Source organism: Tasmannia lanceolata, unplaced genomic scaffold (genome assembly GCF_043159265.1).
Source record: "Tasmannia lanceolata isolate RefF3 unplaced genomic scaffold, GAP_Taslan_0.1 ptg000012l, whole genome shotgun sequence".
Taxonomy (NCBI): Eukaryota; Viridiplantae; Streptophyta; class Magnoliopsida; order Canellales; family Winteraceae; genus Tasmannia; species Tasmannia lanceolata.
The window spans coordinates 6,462,315-6,477,706 of record NW_027518689.1 but is presented as its reverse complement, the minus strand read 5'-3'; the positions used below and the strand labels follow the sequence as shown (position 1 = coordinate 6,477,706).

The 15,392-nt window shown below is 41.2% G+C and overlaps 2 protein-coding genes across 4 annotated transcripts in view; both read left to right on the top strand.

Annotated features, from left to right (window-relative positions):
* D2HGDH (FAD-linked oxidases family protein) overlaps positions 1-15,392 on the top strand; it is a 106,239-nt gene that overhangs the window by 68,353 nt on the left and 22,494 nt on the right. For all 3 annotated transcript variants that reach the window (XM_077391695.1, XM_077391694.1, XM_077391696.1), the window contains exons 6-9: positions 750-868; positions 12,165-12,260; positions 12,362-12,471; positions 12,682-12,762. In XM_077391695.1, the coding sequence (XP_077247810.1) occupies positions 750-868; positions 12,165-12,260; positions 12,362-12,471; positions 12,682-12,762 (406 nt within the window). The remainder of the gene's footprint in view (positions 1-749; positions 869-12,164; positions 12,261-12,361; positions 12,472-12,681; positions 12,763-15,392) is intronic.
* On the top strand, positions 7,161-9,009 carry LOC143887058 (uncharacterized). Its single transcript, XM_077391167.1, has 4 exons — positions 7,161-8,024; positions 8,108-8,227; positions 8,313-8,604; positions 8,687-9,009. The coding sequence occupies exons 3-4, from the start codon at positions 8,352-8,354 to the stop codon at positions 8,881-8,883; spliced, it is 450 nt and encodes a 149-aa protein (XP_077247282.1). The 5' UTR covers positions 7,161-8,024; positions 8,108-8,227; positions 8,313-8,351; the 3' UTR covers positions 8,884-9,009.

Sequence of the window (15,392 nt, the reverse complement as noted above, 5' to 3'; positions counted from 1 at the left end):
TCAATGTCACCTTAATTCTGGCCTTCTGGTTCGTCATGCTAATTTGATACAATTCTCTTTGCATGGCTGAGAGCCGTTTTAATAGCTTTAATCTTGTGAGGTACTCTTTAATGAAAAAAAAAACGTCCATGTATTCATGGAAGATTTGAAACCCAGGTGAGTAGCCTGTTCATCTCTAGAAGGGGTTGGCCTTTTCAACCCCCTTTTATGCTGAGAATAATTGGCTCATGTAGGGTGTGAAAAGAATCCTTTGAAAAGTTTCTCTAGAAATGTTCTAGGACTAAAACATGGTTCCCTAGACCACTAGGCCTGGTCTTTTTACCTCCTTGAAGAGGAACGTCAATTACATCCAAGTATGAAATAAATTTTGAAAACATTGGCATATTTTTTGATAATATTGAGGCATTCAATTTTTCGTTGAGCTAGTGGAAAAGGTTTAAAAACGCTAGCGATTCACCAAGGCCCTAAATGCAAAGATTTTATAGAAGAAAGATCTTTGCAGGAGATTGGTCTCTACATCACATCGTTGAAAGGCTTTAATATCAACATTCAGTTTTCTTGGAATAATTTTTTTTAGACAAAGTTTTTAGGTAATATCAATTAACTGCAACTTGTATTTTGTTACTCTAATATTAATTCAATCTTATTTCATGTTTATTGCCCACAGTTTTCTGTAGTGTGTGGTTCTCTCTCTCCTTCTCTCTCTTAATTTACTGTGTTCTATCAATATAGCTTACTTTTCTCTTCAGATTTATAATGCCACTTGACTTGGGTGCAAAAGGAAGTTGTCAAATTGGTGGAAATGTTTCAACCAATGCTGGTGGATTGCACTTTATACGTTATGGATCACTTCATGGAAACGTCCTTGGTGAGTATTGTAGCTATGAACTCATTACTTCTTCATAAAAAGTACACATTCTTGTGCTTTATGTATTGTATTCTATTGGGTTTTTTTATTGCAAGATAAGTCATCTTAGATGAGACCTTATTTTGGACTGCCTTGAAGTGTATCCCAGGATAAGTTTTCGTAGATAAGAGCTAACCCATATGTTTCTATCTCAGGACAGGATAACACTATCCTAAAGAATGAAAAAGTGAGGATCTATCCTAGAATATCACTTTATCGTCAGCAAACGAAGACAGGACCTATCCTTGTTTTCTGAGGTTGAATTGTTATTCTGGAATGACCCTAAGTAGGAGAAGTAGGAGCTCAAATACCGCTATTGATAGACCTTATGTACTACAAAAATCAAACAATCCTATTCCTTTTAAAATCAAGAATCAGAATACTATTAAAAAAATCAAGAATCACAATGATAAATTCAAGATTTTGGTCCTTGATCTCAAATAAATAGCCACATAATCATATAAGAGCAATCAAGGTAAGCAAATGGAAATTGGGCGCTATTACTGGACTTACACAAACTGAAATTAGTGAGATTAACTTTCTTGCTATTCTGTAATAAAATCAACCGATGTCCACAGTTTGAATTCAACTGTCAATAATTGATTGCAACATAATAAATCTGAACCTGCTGTGAACACACATGAATTCAGCATTTCTTTCTGAATAACTTGGACATACGTTGGGATCTGAACTTTATGAGTCAGATTAAAGTCCAACAGTCCTCACAGAATTCCTGAATGTCATCAAAGGTATCTATATCTAAAATCCACTGCCAAAGTTTAAATAATTCCAAAAAATGTATTCACCTGGGATTTTAATGAGAAAATAGGATTTATACTGTGCTCTATTCTAAACTGGATTGAGATTATTACCCCAACACTTTGCTGATCAACTCAGAATTTCAGGTCTGGTAGCAATCATGATACACAGACTTGTATTGCACCTACCATGAAGTGAGCTGCATCAGGTTAACTGAGAATGCAATGTTAGGCCCAAGTATGATGGTGGCAACCCGAGAAGCGGGGGGGGGGGGGGGGGCGAGGGGGGAAGGAGGGGGTGAATTGGGTGTCTCAAAAACTTTTACCCTTTCTAAAACAACTAACCAATTTTATCCCAAGTTGAAGTTAGAAGATCAATTCACAAATTAAACCAAGAAAGATAAATCTAAGTGCAAGAAATATAAAGAGAGAGTAATAAGAAGTGCACTAAAGATTTAAAGTGGTTCGGTCGTCAAACCCATGAGGCCTACACCACTCCACCGACAAAATACGTTGATGGCTTCCCTACTTGATCTTCTTAACCTCGGCGAAGATCGGTGCCAAAAATACAACCAGCCGCTTTAACCTTGGTGGCGATACCCACGACGGAGAGAAAGCTACGCGTCTCCGAACACTCGCCCAATTACAATGTTTGATGAAAAAAGAAAGAAAGCAAAAATCCCTTTCAAAGGGTTACAATCTCGATGTAGAAGATGTACAATGAAAGCTCCTAATCCAATCATTGTTTTTGAATCAAGAGAGGCTCAAGTGTGTTCTTTAACTCAATATGTATTCAAATGAGGCTTAGGGAGTGTTAGAATTGTGTTTAAGAAGGTTAGAGACCTTTGTTGGATATCTAATGTGTGTTTCTATGTATGTATGCCATAAGGGCATAGTAGTCTTTTCCTCTTTCCCATCTTATATATACTTGAGTGAAGGGGAGAGACCCTAACTCATTCTATTCTCTCATTTTGGTTCTTCTCCAACATGGTATCAAAGCCTTAGGGTTTTTTTGTGCCCTAAGGACCAAATTGGAGATTCTTCTCATTCTTCTTCTTCTTGTCCACTCTCTCCACCCAACCCTATGACCTAAACCCATTTCCCACTCTCTCCACCCAACCCTTCCCTCTTCTTCTTCTTCTTCTTCTTCTTCTTTTCCTTCTCCTTCCTCCTCTCGCCCCTCCTGCGCACCCCCCTGGTTGTCCCCTGCGCGCCCCCCTGCACCCCACTGCTGCCCCTTCTTCGTCATCTCGCCCCCCCTGCGCGCCCCCTGCACCCCACTGCTGCCCCTTCTTCTTCCTCTTGCCCCCCTGCGTGCCCCCCCTAGTTGCCCCCTCTCTCTTTCTTCTTCTTCTTCTACCTCCTCCACTCCCGCCCCCCACCTGCTGTCCATCTTTCTTCACTCCCTCTTTTCTCTAAACCCTAAACCCTATTCATTACCTTATCTAACTCCAACCCCATACCCCTCCAACACTCAATCCCTCTCTTTCCCACCTTATCTATGACCTAAATCCCCACCTTCTTTCTATTCCTCGTCTTCGTGACTCCGCATGACTCGGTATTGGCCCGAGCCTTTTTCCTCTTTGATGCTACATGTGGCTTGTCTTTCTATGCCTCTTCTCATTCTCTTTTTTTGTCGGAGCCGCGCTCGTCTGATAGAGTCACCATTGTGACTTCTCTTTGTCTCTTCTATTTCATCTCCTTTCGGGCCGTCGTGAGCATTTTCTCTTCCGATGGATCCATCGAATACTTCGGATCCTCCTCTCTCACCCTCCCTTACTGACAGTGTGACTGATCCTCCCGGGGCTTCCTCTCCTTTGAGCTACCATCGCACAGTGTACTCTCCCTCTGTTGAGCAGTCCATTCCCCAGATGACTTCAGAGCACCTTGACGGCTCCAATTATCTTAGCTAGAGGAGGGCTGTTGAGACCTATCTTCTCGCTCGAAGCAGAGTGTCTCTCATTGAGCGGGGTCCTCCACCCTCCTCAGATCCATCCTATGACTGGTGGCGTCAGGATGATGCGATGGTTCACACGTTACTATGGCAGAGCATGGCTTCTCATATTTCTAGGCCGATGATGGACTTGGCGACTACCAAGGACATTTGGGAGCATGTTGCTCTCATGTTCTATGGGGTTGATAACCTCACTCGCATCTGTGCGACCTACTCTGAGTGGATTCGTCTTGAACGTCACAACTTATCCCTCTCCGACCATTACAGCCTCTTTATCTCTTTATGCCAGCAGCTCGATGTATTTATGCCCCTCACTTCAGATCTGACGATTCTAGCTCGTCAGCGGGATCAGCTTAGGGCTATACACTACCTTGAGTCCTTGGGCTCGAACTTCTTACCATTCCGTCGGCAGATGATTGGCTCAGGGGCCATCCCCTCTCTCCCAGAGATTTACTCCCGTGCTCAGCAATGTGCCCCGGGAGGCTCCTCCACTATGCTTCCTTCAGAGGGTTCCACTTTTGCTTCTTATGATACTGGGACTTCTTCCGGTCGTGGCACTGGTTCATTTGGTCATGGCACTGGTTCATTTGGTCATGGCACTTGCTCCTTTGGCCGTGCTCGCGGCTCCTTTGGCCATGGTCGTGGTCGTGTGATGGGTGGTGGCCGTGGTACAGGTGGTCGTGGTAGGCAATATTGCACTCACTGTCAGAGGGATGGTCACCGTGTTGATACTTGCTTCGTGCTTCATCCAGAGCTCCGTCATTCCCGCGCTGCCCACCTCTCTGTTGCGTTCCCTACTGATGGCACATTCCAGTCTTCTGCTTCAGATATTCCAGACGAGCCTTTTGAGTTCACCAGAGCTGATTATGAGGAGCTTCAGCGTCTCCGCCTTAGAAGCCACCCTCCATCCGCCGGGGTTGCCCAGTTAGGTAGTGCACTTGCTTCCCTTCTCCCTAGCTCCAACTCCTGGATCATTGATTCTGGGGCATCCAACTATGTGACGGGTAACTCTCAATCCCTTACATCATTTCAGTCCTTTCCTTCTCATTCTCATTTTGTCACTCTGGCTGATGGCTCCAAAGTCCCCATTTTTGGTACTGGTTCTCTGTCACCGCATGAGGGTCTAACCCTATCATCTGTCTTATGCGTTCCCATCTCTCCTTTTAATTTGTTATCAGTCAGCCAGCTTACTAAATCTTTGCATTGCTCAGTCTCATTTTTCCCTTCATATTGTGTTTTTCAGGATCTCTCGACTGGGAAGACGATTGGAACGGGTCGTGAGCTGGGCGGCCTCTATCACCTCCAGTGCCATCCCTCTCCCACCATTTTGCGCAGCTCTATTGATGCCTATCAATGGCATTGTCGTCTTGGTCATCCATCTCTTCAGCGCCTTACGCAGACCTCCATTGTCTCATCTACCCTTCAGCCATTTCAGTGCGAGTCGTGTGAACTCGGGAAACACCATCGTGTGTCGTTCCCTTCTAAGCCTGATAGTAGAGTTTTGAGACCTTTTAGGTTGGTTCATTCAGTTGTATGGGATCCCTCGTGGACCAAGTCATTTTTTCGATATACATACTTTATTGTCTTTGTGGATGATTTTAGTCGAATGACATGGGTTTACTTAAAAAAAGTTCTGAAGTGTTTACTGCTTTCTGCACCTTTTATGCTGAAATTACTACTCAATATGATTGTCCCCTTAAGTGTTTATGAACAGATAATGCTAGAGAGTATTTTTCCTCTTCGAGTGGGTTTCAGGACTTCTTAGCCACTCATGGCATTCTACACCAATCCTCATGTGCATACACCTCTCAGCAAAATGGTGTTGCTGAGAGGAAGTTGCGCTACCTTCTGGACATGACACGTACTCTTCTTGTTCAGATGCATGTTCCTAAGGTATATTGGAGTGATGCCATTCTTACGTCATGCTTCCTCGCAAACCGTCTTCCTTCGTCAGTCTTAAGCAATCAATCCCCATTTTTGGTCCTTCACCCTCACGGTGAACCATTTCCTCTTACCCCTCGCGTGTTTGGCTGTGTATGTTTTGTCCACAAGCTAGGCCCAGGTGTGGACAAACTAGACTCCCGGGCTGAACGGTGTGTATTTCTGGGTTACTCCCATACCCAGAAAGGATACAGGTGTTACAGTCCTAGCCTTCATCGGCGCTTTGTTTCTGCCGATGTTACCTTCTTCGAGTCTGTTCCGTATTTTGCGAGTCCGCCTCCTCCACAGGTCCCTTCAGTTCCTCTTCCTCTCTCGGTGCTTCCCGATGTGGTACCCTCTCTTCCTGCCCCCACGCAGGCTCCTCCGTCTCCACCTCCTCCGCAGGTTCCCGGACCCGTTAGGATCTACCAGCGCAGATCCTGTCCTCAGCTGTCTTCAGCTCTGCCTGCGCCAATCTTGTCCCAACCAAAGATCACAGCACCTACTTTACAGGTATTGCCGCCTTCTGGCCCTCCACTAGAGTCTCCCATTGCATCTCGTACACGCTCACGTACTACTGCTCACCCTCTATCGTCTTATGTCTCTTATGACCGTTTCTCACCTACATTTCGTGGCTTTGTAGCTTCGTTGTCTTTTGTCTCCTTGCCTAAGTCATTGCAGGAAGCACTGGCACACCCTGGTTGGCGGGTTGCTATGGACGATGAGATGAGCGCCCTTCAGGTGAATCAGACTTTGGCTCTTGTTCCCCCTCTCCTCGAGTTCACCAAGTTGGATGCCAATGGATCTATGCCATCAAATATCTTCCTGGCGGCACAGTTGAGCGCCTCAAAGCGCGCTTGGTTGCTAAAGGATACACTCAGACTTATGGGATTGATTACACTGACACATTTTCCCCTGTTGCCAAAATACCCTCTATGCGTGTCCTTATCTCATTGGCAGTCAACTATGGGTGGCCTCTTCACCAACTTGATGTCAAAAATAGTTTTCTCCATGGCACTTTGGTTGAGGAGGTGTATATGGAGCAACCTCCAGGGTATGTTGCTCAGGGGGAGTTGACCACCTCTGTCTGCCGTCTTCACAAGTCCCTATATGGCCTCAAACAATCCCCTCGTGCTTGGTTTGGCAAGTTCAGTGATTCTCTCATAGGATATGGTATGAAGCAATGTGAGGTGGACCACTCTGTCTTTAACCTCAAATCTGATGCTGAATCTGTCATTCTCATAGTCTATGTAGATGACATTATCATTACAGGGAGTGACTTGTGGCATTCAACTATTGAAGAGTTTTCTTCAAAAGCAGTTCTCTACGAAGCCTTCGATACTTCTTAGGGATTGAGGTATTGTACTCTGGTACAAATGTTTCCCTATCTCAGCGAAAATATGTGTTGGACCTTCTAGATGAGACTAGATCCTTGGGGATCAAACCTGTCAGTACTCCCATGGAACCAAATAAAAAGCTCCGTCCAGAAGAGGGAGACTTATTAAAGGATCCTGGCAGATATAGGAGACTTGTTGGAAAACTCATATATCTTACTGTCACTCGTCCTGATATTTCCTATGCTATAGGAGTGGTCAGCCAATTCATGAGTGACCCTCGTACCTCTCACTGGGCAGCTGTAGTACATATCCTTCGTTAGTTGAAAAGTGCTCCAAGGAAAGGGCTACTTTTCAAGAAACATAATCACATGAAGATAGAGGCCTTTTGTGATGCTGATTGGGCTGGCTCTCCGGCTGACAGACGATCCACTACTGGATATTGCACCTTTGTTGGGGGAAACATTGTGTCATGGCGTAGCAAGAAACAAAATGTTGTATCTAAGTCAAGTGCTGAAGCAGAATACAGGGCTATGTCTCACACTTGCAGTGAGCTCATTTGGCTACGTTCTCTACTATCTGAGATTGGGTTTCCTCCATCTTCTCCTGCAGAGTTGTACAGATGTTTGCCTCGGATGATTGGCAAAAAAGCCCATATTCCAAAAAAGCCGATGGGAGCAAGATATGCGGAATTGTGTTGGGCGATTCCACATTTTGGCCCAGTGTGTATTATTGTTTGAAATGCACATCCCCATTGGTGAAAGTCCTACGCTTAGTAGATTCAGATGAGAGGCCTGCCATGGGGTACATTTATGAGGCTATGGACCGAGCCAAAGAAGCCATTGCAAAGAATTTGGGCAACATAAAGAAGAAATATGAGCAAATTTGGAATATCATTGATGAACGTTGGGACAGGCAACTTCATAGACCCTTGCACGCAGCGGGTTACTTTTTAAATCCGCTGTTTCAGTATGAGACTTCAAATAACGTGGACATTGAAATTAAGGTGGGGCTATTGGATTGCTTAGAAAGAATGATTCCAAGTTCAAAAGAGAGCGTGTTAATTGGTAACCAAATTGATAAGTTCAAGAAAGCAGAGGGTCTCTTTGGACGGAAAATGGCAAAGTTAATGAGGAAAGAACAGTTACCAGGTAAATTCTTTAACTAAAAATTTTTAATTGAATTCTTATCTTATGTATTTAGAAATTATCATAATTATTTTTTGGAAAAATAGGTTTATGGTGGGGACGCCTTTGGAGATGAATGTCCCGAGTTGCAAAATTTTGCAATTCGAATTGAAAGCCTGACGTGTAGTGCTAGCGGTTGCGAGCGCAACTGGAGCACATTTGAGCAGGTAAATGTTAGTAAGTCTACTTTTTTTATTCATATCTTTTTATTTGTATCCCTTTAATTTTTATTATTAATTTTTTTTATTTTAGATACATTCAAAAAGAAGAAACCGACTCGAACAAAAGAGGATGAATGCACTTGTTTTTGTCAAATACAATCTTCAACTTCGAGTTCGCAATTCAAAGAAGAAGGACAACAAAGGATTTGATCCTATTTCGTTATCTGACATGGACTCAGACGATGAGTGGATAACGGAAAAGGATGGACCTGTGCTTCCAGAAGACAGGACTTGGTTGGATATGGGTGAATGTTTTGTGGAAGAAGCTACAGGAGATGAGACAGGTGCCGGCTCCAGCCATGCGCCTCAACAAAAGAAAAGACGTAAGTTATTTGTAATTTCTTTTCTTAGTAATAAAGAGTTAAAGACATGATTTATTGATATTCATTCTTGTAAATGTAACAGGCGTTAGAAACCTCAACAAAAGGAAGGACAAGCGCCAATTGCAAGATGAAGAAGAATTTGGTTCTGCTTCCGACACAGATGATGGAGATGAGGGCGTTGATATTGAGGGAAGAACTACCGATGCCGATGACGAAGATAATGATGAGGATGTGAATGGGATCAACGACATCCACGATCTATATTTTATACAATCATGATATGTTTCATGTTTTGTTTTGTGGTTCATATGTGAGACTTTAAGTTTTTTTTATCTTTTTGAGATCGTTATAGAGAGAATGAATGGATTTTGCCATTTTGGTAATGAATGGTTAATTAATTTTAATCATGACAATCGGTTAAGTGGTTATCAAGCATTTCATGGTATTTATTTTAATGGTTTTGAATGGAAAATTGATAATTACTCTTTTTATTCTTATTTATAATTTTTCCTATTTTTTATAATTTTTTTCTGATTTATATATATATATATATATATATATCTGAAAAATCTTACGATTTACGATTCAATTTACGATTCGACCCCTCTTACGATTTACGATACGATTCCGATTTTCAGAACATTTACTGTTGGGTTTTGGGTTTCAAATGAGGTGGGTTTTTTTTATAGGTAAGATGGATTGAACCCACAACCTTATGGCTATCACACTTAGGATGGATTTTTTAACTGAGATATGGCTCAAGCCAGTTTTTTGAAGAAGTTTAGATATGCGAATGGATTAGAGGAGTAGATATATGGGTTTGAGCCATATGAGGGTATAAATCTAGGTTTTTGAAGAGATATTGTTACAGATCTGAAGTTTCTTAGAGAAGAGAGGGGAAAACAGAAAAAAGGCAAGGGAGAATGCGGGAAGAGGTCTGGGAAAAGAAGTCTTATTTGGATCCTTTGTTAATACCAAATGGCTTCGTTTGATGGATCTTCCTTGTATCAATCTCTTGTGTTAATTTGGGCAAGCACACAAAATGGGTGAACCGACAAGCATGCCCCTGTAGTATATGTCAAAGGGGCTATACAAGTAAATTATCTAATTATATACACTTGATGTTTTGTGTATACACTTGATGTTGTGTGGATGCACTTGGTTACAAAATGTCTTTGGCTTAGTAGACCCACTGATGGTGTATATAAGTCATCTATGTTTCATAGGACACATGGTAGGTGTGGACAAGGAATTACTTTTTACATTTTTTTTTTTGGCATGGAAAAAGGACATAAAGTTGCATGTGATAAATAAGCCCCATTTCGACACTAGGAACCAAATTGCACCTATTAAGGGGATTGTTAGAAGGTGAAAGGAATTACTTTTTACATTTTTTTGGCATGGAAAAAGGACATAAAGTTGCATGTGATAAATAAGCCTCACTTCGACACTAGGAACCAAATTGCACCTATTTTAAAGACGGGTCCCGGATAGCAAAATCCACATGCAATGGTCGGCCCAAAGTGGGACCCCATGTGCCACGTGTTTGCCAAGTAGGCCACACGTGCGGGGGAGTGTTAAAGTATAAAAGATAAAATAATGCCTTTCTCTAACAGCTTAAGCTTTTGGAGAAGGTTGTAAGTTAAGACAATAAGGCTGCAACTCACATTGCTACCAATCCTGTCTTCCATGAGAGAGCCAAGCTCATAGAGGTTGATTGTCATTTCATACGCCAGAGAATTCAAAAGGGCGAGATACACGTCTCCTTCACTCGATCAGTGGATCAGCTAGCTGATGTATTTACCAAGTCGTTGGTAAAGCTAAGCTAAATGTTATTTGTAAGAAGCTAGGAATGTATGATATCTACATTCCAGATTGAGGGGGAGTGTTAGAAGGTGTATGTATTTGCCTAAAGGCATTATGCTCTTTAATTTAAATACATAAGTGAGGGGGAGCATCTCCCTAACTCACTCTTTTTCTGTCATTTTCTTCTCTTCTTCTCCTCTCTCTCAACAGGGATGATACACATTTTTTGTATTAGGTGCAACCTATTGAATTTGGGATATGTTTTTTAATGATGAAGGTATTTTTTTTAGGTTAAACATGACGACTAAAGATGTCCATTTGAAACCATGAAACTTGTATATGATTTGGAGATTTGGTTGGCTATTGTATTACCCTGCTTAGTTGAATCAAATTACATGTAGAATTGCAAATAAAAAAACCCTTATAAGTTAAACACTTAATACAACTTAACGATGATCAATTTAAAAGGTTGAAAATTTGGAAAAATATATATAGATTAAGAAAAGAATAAAACAATGGAAACTAGTACACGTATCCCTCGTTTTATTAATAAACCTTCTATTTTAAACTTCTTTCATTGGGTGTCACAATACAAGAGAACTTAAAAATAAAGAGATCAAGAGAGCGGTGCATCTATCAAAACAAGAGGGTGCACTATCAAGTTTTTGAGAACAAGAGAAGAATAAGAGAGGAAGTTGTCATTCCTCATCGCTTTATAATGCCAAACTTTATAAAATGGAAAATAATTTCTTGCTTGAATTTAATATTTGTATTCAACTAATATATGTTTATTTAGAGTATGAGACTTCAGTGTACCTTTAGTTTCTTGTAGTTCTTTGCCTGTATTTGCACATGTTAGCATTATAACATGCGCTGTCTCTAATCCTTGTGGGTCTATGCAATTGTATGCATTTTGGTATCCGAAGGAACAAGCACCTCTTTCCTCTTTTCATGTTATGTATTTCAGTGTTCTATATTTATTCCTTATTTCAATATGCTGTACTTATGTAGAGATCCTCTGGGTGTTATATTTCTTTTATCATTAAAATAAAATTCATTTATGGCCATCCAGTTATTTACAAATAAAATTCATTTATTTGAATATAACTGTTATTAGACCTTTTTATGGACATCCATTTCTACATTGATGATCACTACTGCTTTATTTCCACCTCCCTGTTTGGTTGCTCAAAGTCTCGGCATTCATTGGAGTTTCAAATGCCAATGAACTTCCTATGAATGCCGATTCATGTTTGGTTGCCATTGCCAAATTTTCATTGAAATTCCATTTGACGCCCAGACATGTTTGGGACATCATCGTTACCTTTTTTCCTACGTGGCACCCATGTGGCGCTAATGCTCCCTCCCCTCATCTTCCAACCAAATTTTACCAAAATGGAGAAATTTGGGTGGAAGAAGAGTGGTAAAGGTCCTCTCTCTCTCTCTCTCTCTGTGCCAAAATCTATATTGGAAATGGCACCCCTACATTTTCCACTACTCTTCGAGAGAATTGCCAAGCAACCAAACACTACTTTCCACTCTTCCACTATTCTCCTAGTGGAAATTCTAGACATCTTCCATGCTTTTCTACTCCCTTTTGACTTCTTATTCCACTACTCTCCAAGCCACCCCCGAGCAACCAAACAGGGCCATATGAAAATTCATGACCAGTTATTATCTCGTCTTTTAGTTTCTGAATGCAAGTACTGTAAGCATTTCTTCCTCCCTTGTTTATCTTTTATGTTGCATTCCAGGTATTGAAGCTGTCTTAGCAAATGGCACTGTACTTGACATGCTTGGGACTTTACGCAAAGACAATACTGGATATGACTTGAAACACCTTTTCATAGGTGTGCATCTAACTTCTAAAGGAGAAGGTGTTGTTTCAATGTAAATAATTGCGACACTACTTATGGGATTGCATTTATGTGTCTTGAACTCATTGGTGTAGGAAGTGAAGGATCCTTGGGTATTATCACTAAGGTTTCAATACTGACCCCTCCCAAGCTGTCATCGACCAATCTTGCTTTTCTTGCCTGTAAAGATTATTTCACTTGTCAGGTAGAAAACGTAGAATGTACACTCAAAATTTTCTTTCATTATCTTCTTTGACATGTGGATGCATGTCCCTATGTCTATATGCATGGATATGGAAAGAGAGTGCGTGTGTTTATTCATGCACCCTAATTCGGTCTTTGCAATATTTTTATTTCTTTTTTCTTATATTCTAATATTTGAGCTTCAATGAACTATTTTCTTCAATGCCTCTAGGAACTTCTAGTAGAAGCCAAGAGAACACTTGGGGATGTTCTTTCTGCTTTCGAATTTATGGATGATCATTCTATGGACATGGTACGCACCTTAGAGGTTTCTTGTAAGAGATATGAATGTTATCATTGATTAATTATTAATTAATCTGCTTGTTTTATGCATTACTTAATATTCATAATTATTGTTGAATGCCATTTTGAAACTGGTTGTTTATTTGGGTATACATTTTTGTGCCTTAATCTAAATGAGTAGTGGGTACTGCAAAATGCCAACCCAATTGAATTTTAATTGGGTTAAGCTATTACATGATATGTAGACAGAAACAATTGAATAATGGGGTTTTATAAAAAAAACACACAGACAGAGAGAGAGAGACAGAGAGAGAGAGAGAGAGAGAGAGAGAGAGTTGAGGCAAAATACAAAATAGGAATGCTTATTACAAGACCCCAACATCACTAAGGGCCCAAACCAAAACCAAAAGTTAAATATTAGGTCAATAGATTACATGGATAGAAGATACACCAATATCTGTCAAATGGTCCCCGTTAAGTTTCCTTGTCTATGTATTTGAGAAAAACTGATTTGTATCTGCTGAGAGAAAGATTAGAGAAGAATAAGTGAGTTAGAGAAGAAACTCCCCCTCACTAATGTATTTAATTAAAGAGAGATAAGTACAATTACAACTATGCCCTCAGGCTTATTACATATATCCAACACTCCCCCTCAAGCTGAAATGTAGATATTATACATTCCTAGCTTGCTACAAATATCATTCAACTTTGACTTAGGCAAGGGTTTCGTGAAAATATCTGCTAACTGGTCCACAGATCGAGTAAAAGAAACATGTATCTCGCCCTTATAAATTCTTTGGCGAATAAAATGGCAATCAACCTCTATATGCTTGGTTCTCTCATGGAAGATGGGATTGGTGGCTATGTGAATCGCAACTTTATTATCACAATAAAGCTGAGCTGAAGAAGAAGGAAAACCAATCTCTGTCATGAGGGAACGTAACCAAAGAAGCTCCCCACTCGTATGGGACATAGCTCGGTATTCTGCCTCGGCACTAGACTTCGAAACAACCTCTTGTTTCTTACTTTTCCATGACACTAGATTGCCACCAACAAAGGTGCAGTAGCTCGTGGTTGATCTCCTATCTGCTGGAGCTCCTGCCCAATCTGCATCACAATAGCCTTCCACCCTGACATGTCCATTTTTCTTGAATAGTAGTCATTTCCTTGGTTCCCCTTTCAAATAGCGGAGAATCTGAACTATTGTTGTCCAGTGAGAGGTAGAAAAATGTCAAGCTGCTAACATAATGAGATAAACTGCCCATAATGAGTCTCGAGGGACATGTCACCACGTCGTAGACGCATCCACTCAGAGTAAGTGGAACAGATACACCTGAGGTTCTCAACCCCAGAGTAGGTAACAGTTGTGTGATCCCAGATCTCCTTTGCAGTAAGAAGGAGAATCATAGTGGATGAAACGGCAGGGGTCATGCTCTGCCAAACGAGACTACGAATCAAGGCATCTGCCATCTCCCATCGAGAATAGGAAGGGTCGTTGAGAGACGGGGGGATCATCCTGAAGATAGCTAACTTTGCCTCGACCTAGAAGGTATGTCTCAACGACAACTTTCCATGGTAAGTAGTTGGTTTCATCAAACTTTGCAATATTCAACTGTGGATAAGATCCATCCACAGATGCATAGCTAGGAGAAGCTGAGGAAGACGGAGCCGAAGGAGGTGGGCTGGCACGAACGTTAGTAGTCATGCTGAGAGAAGGATCCACAATGACAGGAGGATCCATAAGAATGAGAGAACCCACAAGCAACGGCAATATGAAGAAACGAGAGGAAAGGAACCAACTACCCAAGAGAAGAACGAATGGCGCTGCCTCACGAGAGGACACAGGATAGTAGAGGCCATGAAGAAGATGAAGTGAGACCGCGAAGAGATAAGAGGGGAGACTAATTTAACACGTCAAGAGAAAATAGAATAAAAAAGGGTTTTATGTATTTGTAATGAAAAATATTGATTGGGTGGGTATGGTTGTTGGGAAAGCAAGGGGTGGAGGGAATAAGGGCTTGACGGAGGGAGGAAAGGGGTAGAGGGGCTGATTTGAAGAGGGTAAGGGTTGGGGGAGGTACTGTAGCGGTACTGTAGCGGGTACTGGGTACTGTAGCGGGTACTGTAGCGGGGAATGGAGGATTAGGGTTTTAGAATTAGGGAAAGGTGAGGGTGAGAGATTAGGGTTAGGGTTAAGAGTTGTGGGCGTGGAGAAGATGGAGGCTAAAGGTAATCCCTAGGGATCAGAAGCCCTAGGGCTCTAATACCATGTTGAGAGAAAGATTAGAGAAGAAAAAGTGAGTTAGAGAAGAAACTCCCCCCACTATTGCATTTAATTAAAGAGAGATAAGTACTATTACAACTATGCCCTCAGGCTTATTACATATATCCAACAGTATCAAAATCCCTTGATATAGTTTCCCATCTCTTTGAAAAACTTGAAAAAGTGCCGAAGAGGGAGAGATTATTTCTTCATCCAATCAAGGTTTTAAATTTCAGTTTTGGTATTGATTTTGGTCTCCACAGAAACAGAAATGTTTCGGTTTTGGTTGGAAATTTTGGTGGAAAACACGGATGCCTATGAAACATATGCAAATGATTAAATTTTAAGATGAAACTTCACGAAATGCTAGAATAAGC

Excerpts from the sequence above, each read along its gene's own strand:
- LOC143887058 (XM_077391167.1), top strand. The coding sequence starts at position 8,352 with ATGAATGCACTTGTTTTTGTCAAATACAATCTTCAACTTCGAGTTCGC. Across the intron at positions 8,605-8,686 it reads GCCTCAACAAAAGAAAAGAC|GCGTTAGAAACCTCAACAAA; the intron begins GTAAGTTATTTG and ends TAAATGTAACAG.